The sequence below is a fragment of the Felis catus genome, chromosome B2 (assembly GCF_018350175.1).
Source record: "Felis catus isolate Fca126 chromosome B2, F.catus_Fca126_mat1.0, whole genome shotgun sequence".
Taxonomy (NCBI): Eukaryota; Metazoa; Chordata; class Mammalia; order Carnivora; family Felidae; genus Felis; species Felis catus.
Window position 1 is genome coordinate 110681406 of NC_058372.1, and position 19556 is coordinate 110700961.

The 19556-nt window shown below is 33.2% G+C and overlaps 1 protein-coding gene and 1 long non-coding RNA gene across 4 annotated transcripts in view; one reads left to right on the forward strand and one right to left on the reverse strand.

Annotated features, from left to right (window-relative positions):
• LOC111560519 overlaps positions 1-7778 on the forward strand; it is a 73829-nt gene extending 66051 nt beyond the window's left edge. For all 3 annotated transcript variants that reach the window (XR_002742431.2, XR_006598251.1, XR_006598250.1), the window contains one exon: positions 7653-7778. This is a non-coding gene — a long non-coding RNA (uncharacterized LOC111560519). The remainder of the gene's footprint in view (positions 1-7652) is intronic.
• TRDN (triadin) overlaps positions 1-19556 on the reverse strand; it is a 394176-nt gene that overhangs the window by 104317 nt on the left and 270303 nt on the right. The window contains exon 22 of the mRNA XM_023254312.2: positions 3121-3171. Coding sequence (XP_023110080.2) covers positions 3121-3171 — 51 coding nt within the window. The remainder of the gene's footprint in view (positions 1-3120; positions 3172-19556) is intronic.

Sequence of the window (19556 nt, forward strand, 5' to 3'; positions counted from 1 at the left end):
AGTCTCAGTAGAGGAGAAATTAATCTCTTTGTTGCCTTGTTTGGGTTCAGTCTGCAGTGCCTCAGACCATGGGTGATTCTTCCATCATCATATAAATCAGACCAGCTGTTACAAGTGACAGTAAGATAGAGAATATAACCAATAATAGGCATGTCTAACAGGATTGTCTGGTTTCTTGATGTTCAAGGCCACACAGGCTTCTGCTCTTGCAGGTGTGTTGAGAGGACTTAGGTGAGTCCACTAGCCAAGGGAAGTCAGTAGCTGAACCAGCAGCAAAAGCCAGCAAGATGTGTCTTTCTCCTGCTCTTTTTTCTTTCCTACACCTCTATCTTCTTAAATAAAGGCACAGTCTAATCATGTTTCCCTAAATCCTTAATTTGCTCATGGTCATCACATTCCCAATAAATGGGGCCTCAAAGGATTTCTGGGTGATAACCCGAGGTTTATGAGTTGTAGCACTGTTTCAGTATGTATTCTAATGTGTACATGCAAGTGGAATTGATGAGACTGGCAAATGTAGGCAAACTTTTAGCAGCTTAATAGAAATAACTCACAAAACACAGTGACTCCAATGCAATAAGTGGATTTTTTAGCAAGTGGAATTGCTGCATTCTGATTCTGCCACAGTTCAGCAGTAGGCTTCAAAGAGCCTCTTCAAATACAGTAATATGGCAGAAGTGTTTAATGTCCCTGAAATATTACAAGTAATGCTGCACTTTATTCTTTGAATTTTTTTGTAATGATAAATTATACTCAGAAAACAAAGGAAAGGCAGTAATAAAATTCTTCTAAAATAGTATCTAACTTATACATAACAAAGACATTTGATGGCATTAACACAATTGAATAATAAGACAGGTGCATTTGAAATAGTTCTAAATCACTAATCATATGCAGTGAACCTTTATATACATAATTTTCTAGTGACTGTGGAGACATCTTGCAAAATACAGGATTTAGCGTTAAAGACAAAGTATTCACTAGGAAATTGCCTGAAATTGTACATTAATAACAATAACAACAAAAATAGAAATTACAGGAGTCTGCTTAGTGAAGTGGTCAGTGTGGATTTAAACCCCCCAGATAATATTTTCCAGGACAGATTTTTACAACTGCCATTTCCAACTAGCTTGAGCTTTGGCACAAGTGAAGTCTTTTAAGTAGTAGTTTAAATCTTTGATAATCATCAGTGCCTCAAAGGTAGTTTTAGAGGTAAGCTCCAGTCTTTCTTTTGAACTGCTTTTCTTGTGAACAAATAATATAAGGCCCAAATATTCCTGTGGCATAATTGTGAACCCAAATAAATGTATCTCACACTACATTGGAAGGAGGGAAGGTTTACTTTGTACAAATTATGGTTTGAAAATCATATACATATATATTTATATATGTGTGTGTGTATCTATCTATCGATTCATCATCTAGATATAGATATCTCTATATATCTCCATATATATGTTTGGATTTTCCTGGTAGTATGTTTCAATGACACTTCAGTTCTCACACAATCAAGGAAAATAATCTCATTAATTGTCAGATAAAATGAGAAAGGAGAATGAGGAATCTCTCTCAAAGTACAGATAATCACTGGAGAAAAAATAGACTAAACTCTTCTGTGGGAATTAAGGGGAGCCCCTCCCCCCAATAGCTAAAGGACTAAGACTATATTTACATACTACAGAGCCAATGTATCTGAGTCAAATAGATTTTTCAAACTTAGGTAATGACTCTACACTCAAAGAAAAATTGCTCTGAAGAATAAAAATATAAGAACCTTATTTAAGGAGCAGTTATCTGTGTTAAAATGAAGAGATGGACTTTAGTGTCTGAAAGACTGAACTTTGATTCTTGTCTTCACCTCTTACCTACGATGTTATACTGAGTATCTTACATTATCTCTGTCTCAACTTCCTTGTTTATAAATGATTAAGATCTCAAGCACAACTTGCTAAAGCAAAATGTATAAAGTAGATATCAAAGAGCAGATGCCCTGCTTCGCTCAAACGATTCTTACACATTTGCCTGGCTAATTCCTCATCCTCCTACTTGAATTTAATATAACTTCAGGAAAGCCTCCTCAGATGCCCCACACTTGACTAGAATCCCCCATGGCAGTCTCTTATAGCACCCTGTATATCTCCTCTATAATTCTTATTGCTTTAATTAATTATGTAATTAATACTATGAATTCCATGAAAGCAAAGACCATGACTTTCTTGTACTCCCAGTGTCTGGTGGGTACATGTTCTGAATATCACATACTAGATGCACAAAAAGTAATTATTAAATGTGGTACTTATCTATCCACATAAATTAATGTGAATAACATTAACTCTTGATGCTTAAATAGGTGGTATTTCAAATAATTAATAAAATACACACACACATATATATGTGTATATTAGATTATAAACATGTAAGTATACAAATTCAGAAGAGAGAATTCAGTGCAAGTTGAAATAGATAGAGAAGGCTTGATGTTTTATGCTTGGAAAGAGACCTGGGATTTAGATGGACATAAAGGAAAGTCAGTCCATTCCAGAGATTGAAATTGCAAAATTTAAATAAGAATGTCATGCTCTTTCATAGTAACATAGAGCCAGACAAGACTCAAGCATACAGAACTTGACTAAGAGTCTTTGAAAAGAACAATTCAGAACTCTAATTCCAGAGTCTTCCTCCCTATTACCGGCTTTGCCCTCTCTGTTTTCCAGTGATTAGCAAGTGTTTGGATAGATTCTGCACTAAATATATATTTTATGAATGGATAGAAAAGAGAGAATCAAAGCACATAGGGCAAGTTCTTTCCATAACTTTTACTTTCCTTCTAACTTTTTCCCCCTCTTCTCATTCTTTAAGGAAAAATCCTCTTTCTTTCTTCTTTCTTTTAGTAATTGTAATCAGAGCACTTTTTAAGTGACAATGAACTAGAAGAAAGTTTTTGAGGGACAATTAAATAAATATAAGTTTTCAAATATATGAATGTGACCTGTGAAGTTTGGGCTCACATGTCTGCAAAGGAGATGACTCTAAGGTACTATGGACTCTTTCAGGTAGTTTTGCTAATAAATTTCTAGTATTATATCAAATACTAGTGTTACATCAAATTGACTCTATTACCTTTATCCTTCAAAACTGAGGAAGTCTTCCCGGATTTTTCTTTTTTAATTTCTGCAAGAGGAATCATAGGGAGAAAAGGTTACAAGGAATCACAGAGAGGAAAAAGACTGCAAGTTTTTCATGTTTTGCTTTGTTTTGTTTTGTTTTGTTTTGTTTTGTTTTGTTTTCTTGTTTTTTTTTTTTTTTTCTGAGGCTTAAAGACTCAGAGGGGCTCTGAGTTGATATTCAAGACAGACATATCAACTGGGACAAGTTGCCTATAAAACGCATGCAAAATATGCAAAAGATACAAAATAAGCCCACAAATTATTATCACAATTGGAAGATTATGATAGACACATAAAAGATACAAATAAAATGCTATAGGTTTTGAGGAAAGAAGATATAACAATGGTAGCTAACATTGTCTATACTATATATCATAGGGGATGCTCTCTACTGTTTGGTCATTCAATGTTCATAACAGCCCTGTATGGTAGGTAGATCCTGTTACTATTTCTGTTTTTCACATGGAAGGATTAAATAACTTTTCCAAGGTCATGTGGCTCATGACAGGAGACCTGAGATATAACTGATATTTTTCTGTACTCAACCACAAAGGTACTGGCTGTTATAGCTGAATGATAAGATCAGGAAAGGCTTTGGAAGGCAGGTGATACTGAGGGAGACCTTGAAAATGGAAAAGGTTTAGAGAGATATAGATGAAATGGAGAGAAAGACACATTTTAGAAGGACAGCAGAAAAATGGGGTGGCGTGAGCTGGTCATCTGTCCATTTGCTGAGTCACCTTAACCAACAGAATGTAATGGAAATTATGCTATGTGATTTCCTGTGTTAATCATGAAAGATCATGCACTTTCCATCTGCTTCTCTAGGGATAGTAGCCCTGAGGAAGCGAGTTGCCATGTCAGTAATCCAACTAACACCACCATGTTGGAAAAGCTACATATACACAGCCCGGTCAATAGCTCTAAGACTATGTTTGACTACAGGCACATGAGATACCCAAGTAAAAACTGCCTACTTGTTCCCTCCTAAAATTCTGACCCTCTAAATCATGAGCACAGTAAAACTGGCTATAGTTTTATACTCCCTAAGTTTTGGAGTGGTCTGTACATAGAAACAACACTTGAAACCACCAGCTAATAAATAGCAAAATATTGCAGCATGTGGTAAGTTCTCCAGCGAAGCTCCATAAACAGTGAAACTCCATAAACAACAGAGAAATGATTAATTAACTCTACTTTATAATTGAGATGGCTTTCATGAGAAGATGCCATTTGAGTATAAGGCTCTTAAATTGAGTAGAGTCTCACTGGTTAGGAAATGTCAATTTAGCAATATAACTGGATGTAGGATATAAAACAGATGAAAAAATGCTGAGGATAACTTCTGGAGTTGTACATGTTTTACGGAAGGATAATCTGCTATCAATTGAAATGTAAAATGTAAGAAATAGAAGACTTTGGAGAAAGATATCATGTTTGTTTTGAATATATTTTGTTTCATGTAGCTACAAGACACCCAAAAAAGCAAATGTCTAGCAAATAATTGGAAATACAGGTGAACTACAGATAATTTGCAACTGTTGCAGAAGCAAAGCAACCTGCAGTCTCATTATAAATGGAAACAAATAATACAATCAGTAAAATGAATTTTGAATGCCCCAACAAATCTTATTTACTTTATTTATACATACTGACCCTACTTAGTGAATAAACTAAGTATACAAAGGCAAAATAAACCAGAAAGTTAAAAATTATTTTCTTAATAATACAGGCAAATCGAAAAAGAGACCAATGGGTTATAATTTTTTACTTGTATGTTTCAAATCTGATCTTATATAAATTGTCAATATTGAAATATTCACATACTGGTGGTAATAAACTTAATTTTATAAATTTTGCTTAGCTATTGCAAGATGTTTAAAACTCACACAAACTGTGTTCAAAATAGCAGTGCAAGTCAAGTTTCAAAAACTTACTGGGTAAAAATTGTTTTAAGAGAAACATATTCGATTTCAGTAAGTTCAGGAACTTTTTTTTAATTTAAGGGCCTAAATATATCTGATCAAAATACACAAAAATAAAATAGCATTTGCTTTTTCTTCTAACATGGTCTTGTGGAACATAAAATGTATTTCTAACAACAGTGTTTCTTTCTAGAATTTTTTTTAAATGTCTACAAAACAGGCAAAACAGAAGACTGAAATAATGGATAATATTGTAGCAAAGGAAATCAGCACTAGAGGTTTTCTCTAGTACAAACAAATATTTTGAACCCCAAGCAATGTGTTTAAAAATTTTTTTAATGTTTATTTACTGTTGAGAGACAGACACATACACAGTGCGAGCATGGGAGGGCAGAGAGAGAGGGAGACACAGAATCCAAAGCAGGCTCCAGGCCCTGACTGTTAGCACAGAGTCCGACGTGGGGCTCGAACTCACAAACTGCGAGTTCATGACCTCAGCTGAAGTCAGACACTTAACTGACTGAGCCACCCAGGCACCCTTAGAGAGCTCCATTTATAAGTTTAATGATACCTGATAATTTCCTGGATATGACTATTAATATACATCATATAGCATCAAAAGTATTAAGGTTGTTTCATAACGTTTCTATTCCTTCCTAAAGTGATACAATATTGTTCCTAAAGTGATTTAATTGTGATTAATTGCATGAATTTTTAAAATAGTTAATATGTGAATGATCTACATGCATCTGTCATTGTTTTATGTTCATTTGGACATAATTTTTGACAGAGATATTTTAGAAAAGGCGTTTTATAGAATTTAATATATTTTACAAACTCCAAAATATAAATTTTATGAATCAATACAGAGAAAAGCATTCTTAAGTTCTCTAAATGGTTTAAAATACTATGATTATAATTCCCATGGGGAAAGATATAATGTATTGATATTTATTTGATAATAAGTTTTAGTGCTCCTTAAAAGATGTTGTCAGAGTTTAATTTTACTGGGAACACTGTCCATTAACTTTGTAATTAAGTATGACATGATCAGAGGCTGTCTTGAACTTTCTCTTGGTGCTAATGATATATTTAATCATTCCCTATTCTGTGGGCTAAAGAACTTGATAAACATAATTGTAATATTTTAGAATGTTTTTCTCTAAATATCTGTTTAAGTATCCTTAATTAAAAACATTTCCAATTCAATTATATTTATATGTTGGTATCTTTTTTAATCTATTTGTTATTATTTATTTCTTAGCCTTCACATTTTTTTAAAAAAGAATATAATTTTGTAACCAACATTATCATTTACCTCTAATTGGACAGCCTAATTAAAAAGCATAATATAAAATTTGTTTGAATGACATCTGGACAATGTTGTCAGCACTTGGAGACTATGGTGAGGTATTCCTGAAATAATGTAAATAAGGCAAATTATACTGTTCTTTGAAAGTTTAGCTATATAATCAGTACAGAGTTGGAAGGTTAGTGAGCTCAGAAAGAACCAACCATATAATACTATAAATACACATTCAAAGAGCTTTCTTGCATTACTCAAGCACTGTAGAGATCTAGGCAAACTGGGCTGTGTTAGTATATTAAGACTGACACGGAGCACAGCATAACATTCAAAACAACTAACAGATGTAGGACTTGTTTAATACACATCTTGCAGTCCCATGGGAGAGAAAGTCTTGTCCAGTGGATTCAGTATTCTCGCTTTTGGCCAGCTCTTCCCTACCATAGTATAACTTTTCAAATTATCCTAGTTGAGGGACTCTCCTAAAATCGTCTAAATACCTCTTTCCTTTAAATTCTGATTGAACTTCATAATTATGATGATTTTACGCTGTGTAGTTTGGCTGCAAAAAGTAGACTATGCACATACCTTTATATTCCGGCCCTCATTACACGCTACTAATCTGAATACTGATCAGAATTTTGGGAATTACTTCAGTGGGGTGCATTTTAGTCATTTTGGTTCATCTCTGCCCAGCTCTTGCAGAAATATCAGCAATATTCAGTGATTAAAAAAATATCACTTCTTTAAATATTTGGGACCCAAGATAAACTAGGACCTCCTAGGCACAGAATTAGCTACTGAGCCCTAAATCTACTACAAAAGATTTTGTTTTTCAAAGAAAACTTTATTAGCCATAAAATTTTTCTCATCTAATAATGTTTGGCCAAGATGTCAAAGTTCTCACATTTGTTTCAAGAAAAAATATCATTATAGGACTGTAATTTGCTTGGGGGCACGCAAAGCTAAGTCTTGGTCATTCCTGCACTCACATACAATGATACAATGTTATTTTATAATGTTAAGCATTTTACATATGATTTTGTTATGAACTGAATGTTTGTGTCCCTCCAAAATTCATATGTTGAAGCCTAAAACCCAAAATAATGGTATTTGCAGGTGGGGCTTTGAAAAGTGATTAGGTCATGAGATCAGAGCCTTTTATGAATGAGATAGTGGCCCTGTAAAAGAGGCAAAAGAGAGCTGATCTGTGTCTCTGTCTCTCCTTCTCTCCCTCTCTCTCTACCAAATCAGGAATGAGGGCATCCATCTGCAAACCAGGAAGAGGACTCTCACCAGGAACCCAATTGACTGGAACTATGATCTTGAACTCCCCAGCCTCCAGAACTGTGTTAAATAAATTTCTGTGTATGCCGCTCAGTCTGTGCTGCTTTTGTTATTGGAACCTCAAGCTGACTGAAACAAATCTCTTTAATTTCTCACTCATTTCAGTGAGTTAGGTACTATCTACATTTCATAGATTGACAACCAAGCTAAGAGAGGTAAAAACTTGCCCAAGATCACAGCAACTAAGCAGTAGTGGGAAACTTGAACCCAGACTATCAAACTACAAAGTTAGAACTAAATATTATGCACTGAGAGAATAGTGGATTATAAAGTAGATAGCATCTCAGATGCCTCCTCAGAATGATCAGTGAGCATGTTTGCATCACAACGTCCTATCAATGTTCTCCATAACTACCCGTTCGCCACAGCCTTCCAAATACTTCTGAATCAGAACCACCTGGCACACACTAAGAATTCAGTAACTATTTATTGAATAAATTAATAAATTTTCCAAATTTTGTGCTGACTACATTTTATTAGGAAAATTACCCTTTAACATTTACATTTAAGCCCAGTAATCATTATAACCACCTTCTGTGGTTAGTTATTGCCCAACTTTGCAATCCCAACCTGGCTAAGGTATCGAAGTCAAATGAAATTGTTGATATTTGACAGTTTTCCTGGGCAAAAAAAGTGTATATTTCAACCTAATATTTGCCTAGCATTTTTTTCCTGGAAGTTTAAACCTAACACTTTACTTTTTGTTATCAAGAAATTTTAGATGGTGAATTTCCAATGTTAATAATCTGAAACACGTAAGTTTATACACTTATTTCAATGTTTAAAATAATCTCTAGGGGCGCCTGGGTGGCGCAGTCGGTTAAGCGGCCGACCTCAGCCAGGTCACGATCTCGCGGTCCGTGAGTTCGAGCCCCGCGTCGGGCTCTGGGCTGATGGCTCAGAGCCTGGAGCCTGTTTCCGATTCTGTGTCTTCCTCTCTCTCTGCCCCTCCCCCATTCATGCTCTGTCTCTCTCTGTCCCAAAAATAAATAAACGTTGAAAAAAAATTTAAAATAATCTCTAATGATCTATTCATTTTTAAATATAATATATTCTATTTTAACTACAATAATATTCACTATCCATAGTCTGTATTTTCTTTTGAACTTCTTTTCATAATTAGAACTCCTCTTCTATAAGCACATTTATGTGAGATCTTAGAAATTAGTCTCATTATAGTTTAAACATTCAAACATGAAATTTATTTTATGAGATGACACACAGAAATTTTGAAGAAATATAATTGAATATAACAAAAATGTTAACTTAAAAATTATTAATATAATAGGGGCGCCTGGGTGGCTCAGTCGGTTGAGCGACCGACTTCAGCTCAGGTTACGATCTCGCGGTCCGTGAGTTTGAGCCCCGCATCGGGCTCTGGGCTGATGGCTCAGAGCCTGGAGCCTGTTTCCGATTCTGTGTCTCCCTCTCTCTCTGCCCCTCCCCCACTCATGCTCTGTCTCTCTCTGTCTCAAAAATAAACGTTTAAAAAAATTTAAAAAAATTATTAATATATTAAAAAGTAAGCAGGGTTTTGTATGAATCCTCCCATTATTCATGGTATAGAATCTCAAAATATAATACTTTGAAATTCATCTAACGGACTAATTTATTGAGATTTATATGCTTTTTAAAAATTAATGAACTTCAATGATTTTTAGAGCAGATTAATGTTTGCAGCAAAATTGAATGAGAAGTACACAGGGCTCGGACATACCCCCACCCTTAACACACACAGCCTCCCCTATTATCAATATCTCTCATTAACATGATACATTTGTTATAATTCAATAAACCAACACTGATACATCATTATCAACCAAAGTCCACAATTAACATTAATATTCACTATTCGTTTTGGTCATTCTATTGATTTTGACAAGTTATAGTGACATAAATCTACCATTATAGTATGATAAAGAATAGTTTCACTGCCCTAAAAATCACTATGCTCCACTGACTCATCCCTCTCTCTTCTGAAACCTCTAACAACCAATGAACTTTCTACTATCTCCATAATTTTACCTTTTCTAGAATATCATGTAGTTGGAGTTATACAATAAGAAGACTTCTAAGATTGGCTTTTTTTACCTAGAAGTAGAATTTAGGTTCTTCTACGTCTGTGACCTGATAGCTCATGCATTTTTAGCCCTGTAAAAAATATTGTATGGATGTATCAGAGGTTAATTATCTATACACCATGGAACAATATATCTGTTGGTTTCAAATTTTACCAACTATGAATAAAGCTGGTATAAATATTTGTTTGCATGTTCTGCATGAACATAAGTTCTTAAGTCATTTGGGCATACAATAAAAAGCATGATTGCTGGATCATATAGTAAGATTACATTTAGTTTTATAAGAAACCACCAAACTGATATCCAAAGTGGGTGTACTATTCTGTATTCCCTCTAACAATGAATAAGAGTTCCTGTTGCTTCACATACTCCTCAACATTTGATGTTTTTAGTGTTTTGAATTTCAGCCATTCAAATAAGTATGTAGTGGCATCTCATTGTTTTAATTTCTAATTTCCTAATGTGTGACATCAAACATCTTTTCATATGCTTTTTGTTATCTGTATATCTTCTTTGGTAAACTAGCTGTTCAGATCATTTGCCAATTTTTAAAAGGAGTTGTTTATTTTCCTATTGTTGAGTTTTAAGGGTTCTCAGTGTATTTTAGATAATAGTCCTTTATCAGATGTGTGGCTTATAAATATTTCCTCCCATTCTGTGTCTTGTCTTCAAATTTTCTTTTTTTCTTGACAGAATCTTCTGAAGAACAGTTTTTAATTTTGATGAAGTCCATCTTATGAATTTTTCATTCATGGATATTGCCTTTAATGTTGTACCTAAAAAGTCATTGCCAAAACCCAAAACCACCTAGATTTTCTTATGTTTCTAGGAGATTCATAGTTTTACATTTAGGTCTATGATGTACTTTGAGATGATTTTTTGAGAAGGTTGTAGAATCTGTGTCTAGCTACTTGTTCTGCTTCCTTTTCTCCTCCCCCCTCCCCTCCCCTTCCCCTTCTCCTTCCCCTCCTTCTCCTCTTCCCCTTCTCCTTCTCCTTCTCCTGCTCCTTCTGCTTGTGGATGTCTGATTGTTCTAGCACCACTTGTTGAGAAGGCTATACTCTCTCCATTGAACTGCTTTTGCTTTTTTTGTCAAAGATCAGTTGACTGTATTTTTGTGGGTCTATTGCTTGGGCTCTCTCTTCTGTTCCACTGATCTATTTGTCTATTATTTCAGCAATAATAGCAATATTTCTGTGTTGTTTATTATAGCATTATAGCTACAGTTGAAGTAGTAGTGTCATTTCTCCAACTTTTTAATTCTATTGTCTTAGCTACTTTGGGTCTTTTCTTTTTCTGTATAAAATGTAAAATCAGTTTGTTGATAGCCATAAATATCAGTTTGTCAATATCCACTGTGATTTTTATATGATTGTATTGAGTCTATAGATCAGTTTGGGAAGAACTGACATCTTATCAATTTTGAGTTTGCCTACCCATTAACATGAAATAACTCTCAATTATTTCGTTCTTTTATTTTTTCATTTGAGTTTTGTAGTTCTCCTCATGTAAATCTTAGATATAGATTCTATTAGATCTATATCTAAATATTTCCTTTGTTGTTGCTAAGGTAAATGGTGTTGCATTATTTTGTTCACTCCAATTTTTCATTGCTGGCATATAAAAGAGCAATTTACTTTTGTATATTAACCTTGTATCCTGAAACCTTGCTATAATTACTGATTAGTTCCAGGAAGCTTTTCTTGATTCTTTGGAATTTTTTTATACAGATAATCACATCATATGTTAACAAAGACAGTTTTATTTCCTCCTTCCCAGGTGGTAGAGTTTTATTCCTTTTCTTGTCTTATTTAATTAACTAGTATTTTTAGTACAATGTTGAATAGATGTGGTTAGACGTGATATCCTTGCCATTTTTCTCATCTTGGTGGGAAAGCCTTTAGCTGCTCATAGTTAACCCTGATGTTAGCTGTGGGTTTTCTGTAGATATTCTTTATCAAGTTAAGGAAGTTCTGTTGTATTTCTAGCTTGCTGAGAGTTTTTTTTTTTTTTTTTATCATGAATGGGTGCTAGATTTTGTCAAGTGATTTTCTGTACTATTGATAAATCATGTGTTTCTTCTTTAGCTTGTTGATGTGATGAATTATATTAATTGGTTTTTCAAATGTTGAACTAGGTTTGCATACTGGAATAAATCCCGCTTGGTCATGGTGTAAATTTTTTTTTATTTGCTGTTTTATTTTATTTGTTTATACTTTAGATTTCCATGATATATATATTTTAAGAAATCTCTAATCTAACATTACTTTAAACTTAGAGATATATATACATATGGAAAAGAAAATTGAGGTTCAAGACTCCCAAAGGGGATTTAATTGAGGTAAAACAAAAGCTAATGCCATTTCAACAAACTAGAAATTCTATTTCATACAGTGCTTATCAATGTGACAAAGTGATCCCCCTACCCAAACAAGGACCTTTGTCTATTTAGATTCCTTCACTTGGGACTTCACTTAAAAGGAGGATACATTTTTTGTATTTTATAAAGATTAACTCAATCTATTTAGTAGACATTTATTCAGTGCCTCTTTTGTGTTGGGAGCTGGGAAAGCACAAATGATTGCACTGAGTTCATTTAATGCCAGAATGCATCAATATGGATGATACAGACACATACACAGGGCACTGGGCCCATAGCATATGGATTAACTCTAGCTGATGGAATGAGAAAAGATATCACAGAAGCACTGCCATTTGCAGTGGATTCTGAAACTGGATAAAGGGTTTGTCATCAAAGAATTGGAAAGCTATCTCCAACATAAGCAAACCATGGAGGGTGAAAGTTCATGTGGCTGGATCTCTGGATATACAAAGTCGGGAAAAAGCAGTGAGGAAAAGCTTGAAAGTCACACTGAGAATTGGTGACGAAGGGATCTACAGTATCCTACTAATGAATTTAAATGTATAGCCTTCCAATGATGAAGAGTCTTTAAAGATGCTAAATGCAAACATTCTTTCTGGTATCATGTCAATGTAATTAATCAAGTTTTGTTCATAAAAGAATATTATACATACTAAACTAACAATACATAGAAAGTCATTGCAATTTTGTTTGGAAATAGTCCAAAACTGAAACCACCCACAGTTATGTTCTCCACATTCTCCTATCTCCAGAGACAATATCTTCTGTTTCATTTTTTATAGTTTCTTTTGTGTGTGTGTGTTTCAAAGGCATAATTTCTACATCTTGTGTGCCATTGTTACTGATACCTTTGGTTAAATCACATTTAGAGAATCTTCACGTCCATAAATTAAATATCCAATAGCATGCTTTGCTCCAGAGATGTATTTTTTGATTTTTAAGTATTATTTAGGTGTATATTTTGAAATGTAAACAGAATAAAAACTTAATATAATTCTTTTTAGTAGATTTATATAACATTTTTATTTTATTTTTTTAATGTTTTTATTTATTTTTGATACAGAGAGAGACAAGCATGAGCAGAGGAGGAGCAGAGAGAGAGGGAGACACAGAATCCGAGGCAGGCTCCAGGCTCTGGGCTGTCAGCACAGAGCCTGATGCGGGGCTTGAATTCAGGAACTGCGAGATCATGACCTGAGCGGAAGTCAGACGCCCTACCGACTGAGCCACCCAGGCACCCCTATATAACATTTTTAAACATTATCATTTTAGAATCTGAATCTGACTTCCTTGCATATACTTTTGTACAGATTGTACTTGCAATCAGAAAAATAAGTCTATGCTTCAGCATTTGGAGCAAAGAGGAAATATCTCAAGCATAAGAGATATTTTTTACAGATGAGAAATAGACAATATTATGACTGGAAGTTCCTCTAGAGATTGCTTAGTGAAATAATCTTGGCTTAGAAAAAAGGCTAGATAAGGCAGGTGACTAACCTAATGTCACTGGACAAATTACAGGAAAGGTAGACTAAGCTATACATGTTATTTTGAGATACCTCTGTACTGCACTGTTCAAGGAGGCTGACATTTTTAACCACCATTGGCTTTCTTCAGTTTTTTTTTCCCCAAGGGCCACAATACAAGTGCTAACTCCAAGTTAAGAATTATTCACAATGACTTTTATTATCAATTTATTTATTTATTTATTATCAAGATTTTAAGGACAATATAGATGTTTTGTATAGGTAATCTGATTGGTATTTTTTTTTTCCCCCTGGTATAAGAATCAAGTAAAAAAAACCCTCAAACTTTGCAAGTTATAATAATGAAAAAAATTCTTAACATATTTTGCCATTTTAGAATTCCAAAGAAGATCTGAATTAAATTTTCATTTTTTAAAAGAATTACTTTTTAATCAGTTTATACTACATCATCATTCTATGAAAAATTGGGTGGTAATAACCAATAAGGCACAGGTAAATTTTATATAGACTGTTCATAAAATTTTCATGTTCATTCTTGAAGTTATTTCACCTAAAATGTATAATTTCATTTACAACGAGGAGAAAGTAACAATGCATTTTTATGTGGGGCTATTTCATATGATTTTTGCAATTTGACTTTTAGAGAATGGAGCTTAACAGGATGTAGCATAACAATTGGTTTTTACACAATTTTATTCAAGGTAGTGTATGCCATTTTTTTTCATAAATAGGTCTTTAATAGAAAATTGATTTATAAATGAAGGAAAAGTCAGTAAAAAGAACAAAAAGTCGCAGGAAACAACCCTTGTTCTAACCAGTAAACTTTGCTACATAGTTTATAATCTACTTTCTACTAAAGATTTCTAAGGGAAAAAAAAAGATCCAACCCATATATGGCTTCAGGATAATAACAAGAGTGGAAGGAAATATTAATAGAAAAATAAGACATAATTAGCAGCTTGATATACTTGAGCTTGTAAGGAGGCATTTTCGTGATGTGTTGTATGGTAAATATTATGATGCATTTCCACATTCCTTTATACAATCTAGCCTGGGGTATCAAAGAAACAAACAAAGTTGATTTTTCTCACTGGTGAACAAAATATTAAATTCCAAATATCTATGTTAAATAATTAAAAAAATATTTTTACATGCCAAATCTGGGTGATGGTTATTGAAATTATATATTAGGAAAAATAAGATCTGTAGGAGAATTTCACTATGAGGAGAATAAAAATGGCATATTACAGATTTAAGGATGACTTAAGGAACTATCAACCTAATATTAAGATGTAGATAATAAGAATGCATATTTTCACTGTTTTAAAATTATAAAATTATATTAAGTATTGACAAAAGACATCTGAAGTTCATTACCATTAAATTCACGGATCATATGACAACTTTCTTCATATTTACAATTAGATTTGACTGGACTTTAAGAAATGATTCAAAATTGCATTCTATTATTGTTACATGAAGCTTCGTTTGAAGGTAAATCAAGAGAAGGTTTGAGACTTATGAGTGAAGCAAGAGCACACATTTGATGTAAAAAATGTGTTACTTTTAAGAAACTAAAAGATTGGTAATATTTCCATTAAGAAACTACTTTGATAAATCATGGTAAGAGTAAAATGCAGGCATAGTAGGAACGACACATTGCTCTAGGGTATGTTGTCGGTTCTGATAATTTCCAGTAATTAAGTTCATCTATATACCAGTATCTCTGACCTGCAGTTAATAAGGTTACTTGGTGTTAAGATTGGTGACCCCAGTATGAAGTGTAAGGGGAGGTTCCTAGGGCAATCTTGAAGTGTTAGTGTGCCTCTTCATAAAATGCTCAGAATCTCTAAAAAAATTGGTCACAGAGGCTAGATAGGCAGATGAATAATTCATTTTCATGATAATGAAAGGCAGAATACCTGCATGGAAACAGAAATTGGGCATTACCATGATTTCCCTGTGTGACCTGTACTTGCCTCTAGTATATCCTGCATAAAGTAAGAGTGATCAAGTCACACATTAGCTTTTTAGAGAAAATGGATCATTAATAACAAAGAAGCTTTAACTTTGAGAGAAAAAGGTACAGCACAATGTGTCTCATGGCATCACCTCCAAATCTTGTCAACAGCATTGACATACATTTTTCCTTTATTGGGCTGGAATTCTCTTTGGCACTGAATGGCATTCCTACTAATACATGTGTGAATCACATGAACCAAATGTTTCATGGCAGAATGTGGCACCCTGCAGGAGATCAATGTAACAATACAAATTTCTTCTGAATAGATGTTGTTCTGCTGTGATGAGTAGGATTTAGATTTGTCTTCTTATTAAAAGGAATTTCCTATACATAAGATAAAATAATTGTAAGAATATTCTAAAAGTATTAAATAAAATAAGAGTAAGAAGTGAAATGTGGGGGTGCCTGGGTGGCTCAGTCAGTTAAGCATCCGATTCTTGGTTTTGGCTCCGGTCATGACCTCACAGTCGGTGGGGTCAAGCCCTACATAGAGCTCTGTGCTGACAGCACAGAGCCTGCTTGGGATTCTCTTTCTCCCTCTCTCTGCCCCTCCTCTAGGCATGCTCTCTCTCTGAAAAATAAATAAATGTAAAAAAAAAAGTGATATGTGCTATGTGAGCAAGTGGAGAATTGCTAAAGATTCTCTCAAAAATATATAAAATACACAAATATGCAGAGTATACTCATTTTCACATGCTGTATAAGCTCCACATGTAAACCATCTTCTCTCTGTAGCCCACTTCATGTTCCTCACACCCATTCCCCAGCGCCTAGTCTGTTGTGGGCGCTCAATAAATATTAAACAATCAAAGCACAAACTGTTGTCAAAAAGTTTGGAATTCACAGGAATCAATAGTATTGTTATCATTTAACATTTATTGAGGGTCAACAGCATGACTTAGTCCACATGTGCAAATAGGGTATTTTATAATCACACATTAAGCAAATAGTTAAATACAACTTGTATTGACTAAACTTTCAATTTTACTCCATTGATCTTAAACATAATACTAATCTTTTAAAAATAATGTTAACACACCACAAAATATAAACAGTACTTATTTAAATAAATAATTTTCTGTAAGGAAATCATTAGTCTTATTGTTAACATTCACTTGAAAATATGGGATAAATCTACAACAAGTACACATCACATATTCTAGGTAGACCAGTGCATGTACAAAGAACAGAAGAATCTGAAAAGATGAGTGAAGACAATGACAAAAACACAAAGCATGTATTAGCATTTGGGTTTCACCTGCTGTTATGACAACTTAAAACACTAATACAATTATGTAGGGCACCACTGTTTACAAAATAGAATCAAAGGCAAAGAAAGACAGAAATTCTACAGGTGAACATAAATTAGCATGTTTGTGAATTCAGAAACATTTCTCAATTTAAGGCAAGGCAGAATTTTTTATTATAGGAAAGGAACTGCATTGCATACATTTATGAACCACATGTTCCAGTTTTATCCTGAATAAAATGATTATTAATTGTGTTAAGATTTATTCTTGTGGTAAATAGGCACGTAAATTCTATTTAATCTTTTTTTGTGAATATTTTCCTGTCATGTTTCTATTTAATGATTTTGAAGTGATTTTTAATTGTTAAGAGAATGGAAAACTGTACTTAATATGTCTGTAGTGAAACTTTCAGTTTATTTTTAGGATACTGAAGTATCTATAAGTATTCAAGTTTATAGTGTGGTTTTCCTTAGCATTTGAATCTCTAAGTCTTAGAACTGTAAGTCCTTCTAGACTAGCCTTCCCTTAAAGAAGAAATAGACTCTATATTCTGTTGTAAGGAAACACCACTTAAAAACTTTGTTGAATAGAAAATTTTACACTTGGAAGCAGTAAGAGATCATCTAATTCAGCTCCACAGTTGTAAAAATAAGAAAGGAAATGATAGGCCTAATGTTTCTATATTTAGAATCATTTATTGTATTAATTGGGCAACTGTTTAACTTTCTCTTTCATTGTAAGTTTTTAAAGAAATTCACAATAGTTGCCGTTACTACAATTTAATTTTTCAATATGTTTATCCATATGATAACTGTTCACTGCAGGCAATTTTGTTTATGTAACAACACCATCAGCAAAGATCATAACAACATGATGCAGTTAATGAATAACACATATTTAATTATTATTTTTTCTCTACTAGTTCCACTTTAAAACTGAAGAATTTAAACATTTATGTCCTGGTTTCTGAAATATGACAAACTTCACTAATTGATATCATATTTTGATGAACTGAAATATTCTTTTAATTGCACAATATTTAGAGGCCACGTTCATTGAAATCTGGATCGCCTAATAGTCCTTTCTTCAAAAATCCCTTGGTTTTCATTCAACCCACAGATATCATTGAACACCTACTGTATTCCAGCACTGTTACAGACTTCTAGAACAGACTCTTAAAGAAGACTTTAAGTGAAGTCATGCATATGTGTGAATGAATGAAAGAAAAGGAAAACTGATTTGCAAGTGATTGAATTTATTACTATTTCCTTTACCTTCTCACTGTTGGATTTAAGTCACTTTGAAGGAAGACAATTAAAAATAGAGAGATGCTGTGACTCCAATCTAGAGTTCAGATCTTCAAAGTTAATTGTATTTTTTTTAAATTAATTGTCTTGACTGATGTCCTTCCCTGACCCAGGAAGTAGCAAGCCACTGGATGCTTCCTTAGAGTGACTGTTTTGCTTATCTGTCTAGTAACAAACAAATATTACTAAAAATTTTCTTCCGAATGAAAGCAAGATTGAAAAGAGAAATGTAAGTGGGATATAGGAAGCAGGTCAATTTCACAAATGAATACCAAGGAGCAAAATGTTCACTAATTATAAGAAGTTAAATATCAACAAATGAATAAGTTAAGCTTAATGAAACATGATGTACTTTCTCTAGATGTAATATAGAATATCTAAAGATGAATTCTCAAATGGCATCACACAGCATCTAGCAAATGTTGTAAGATTTTATCTTTGGCATTCCTTAGCTCTCACTACAAGGATAGCAACATTTATTGTATTAAACATTTGTATCTCTTGATACTTCTAGGTAACTGATTTCTAAACAAGGAGGAATAATTAATGGTGGTGGTTGTGTGTGTGTGTGTGTGTGTGTGTGTGTGTGTGTGTACATCTTTAAAGGTACACCTTTAAAGTAGAGAAATTATTTATAAAGTGTTTCCTTATACTCAAAATTCCAGTCCAGCCATTTTAAGATCTTCACAAAAAGAATAACTAAAAAAACACATGGTTCATCATGAGTTAGAGATAAAATAGAGTTACATTTTTGGACTTTTGCAGAAGTTAGATTAACTAAATTTCTACTTCTTACGTGATATGATGTCTAGTTTACTACATTATGTTAAAATAAAATTCATTCCACCTTTCACTCTATGAATTTCCCATAATGTGAAGTTTAGCTTAATCAATGTGTCCTGAGTACAATTATAATTCAGACTAAGTACAGAGGTTCAATATACACAATTTTATATAGATCACCAAGTGTATTTTAAATCTAGTAAGAGTTTGTAAATAATATTTTTCCCAAGTGCAAGTTTACAAGTACAAGCTTAAATGAATAAAAATGACTTTAAAAACTATTTAATCATACTTCAATGCCTTATATACTAGTTTTAGATTATTTATGCTTCTAAAGATAACTAAAAACTGCAGAAGTACAAAATAGATTTAAAGCCTCAACTTATGAATAAATTTTAGAATACTCTGATGAAATCTGTAGAATATCATTGACTTAATTTTACATAAACTTTTGATTTTTTAAATCACAAAATATATTTTTCATATCAATGATTAGT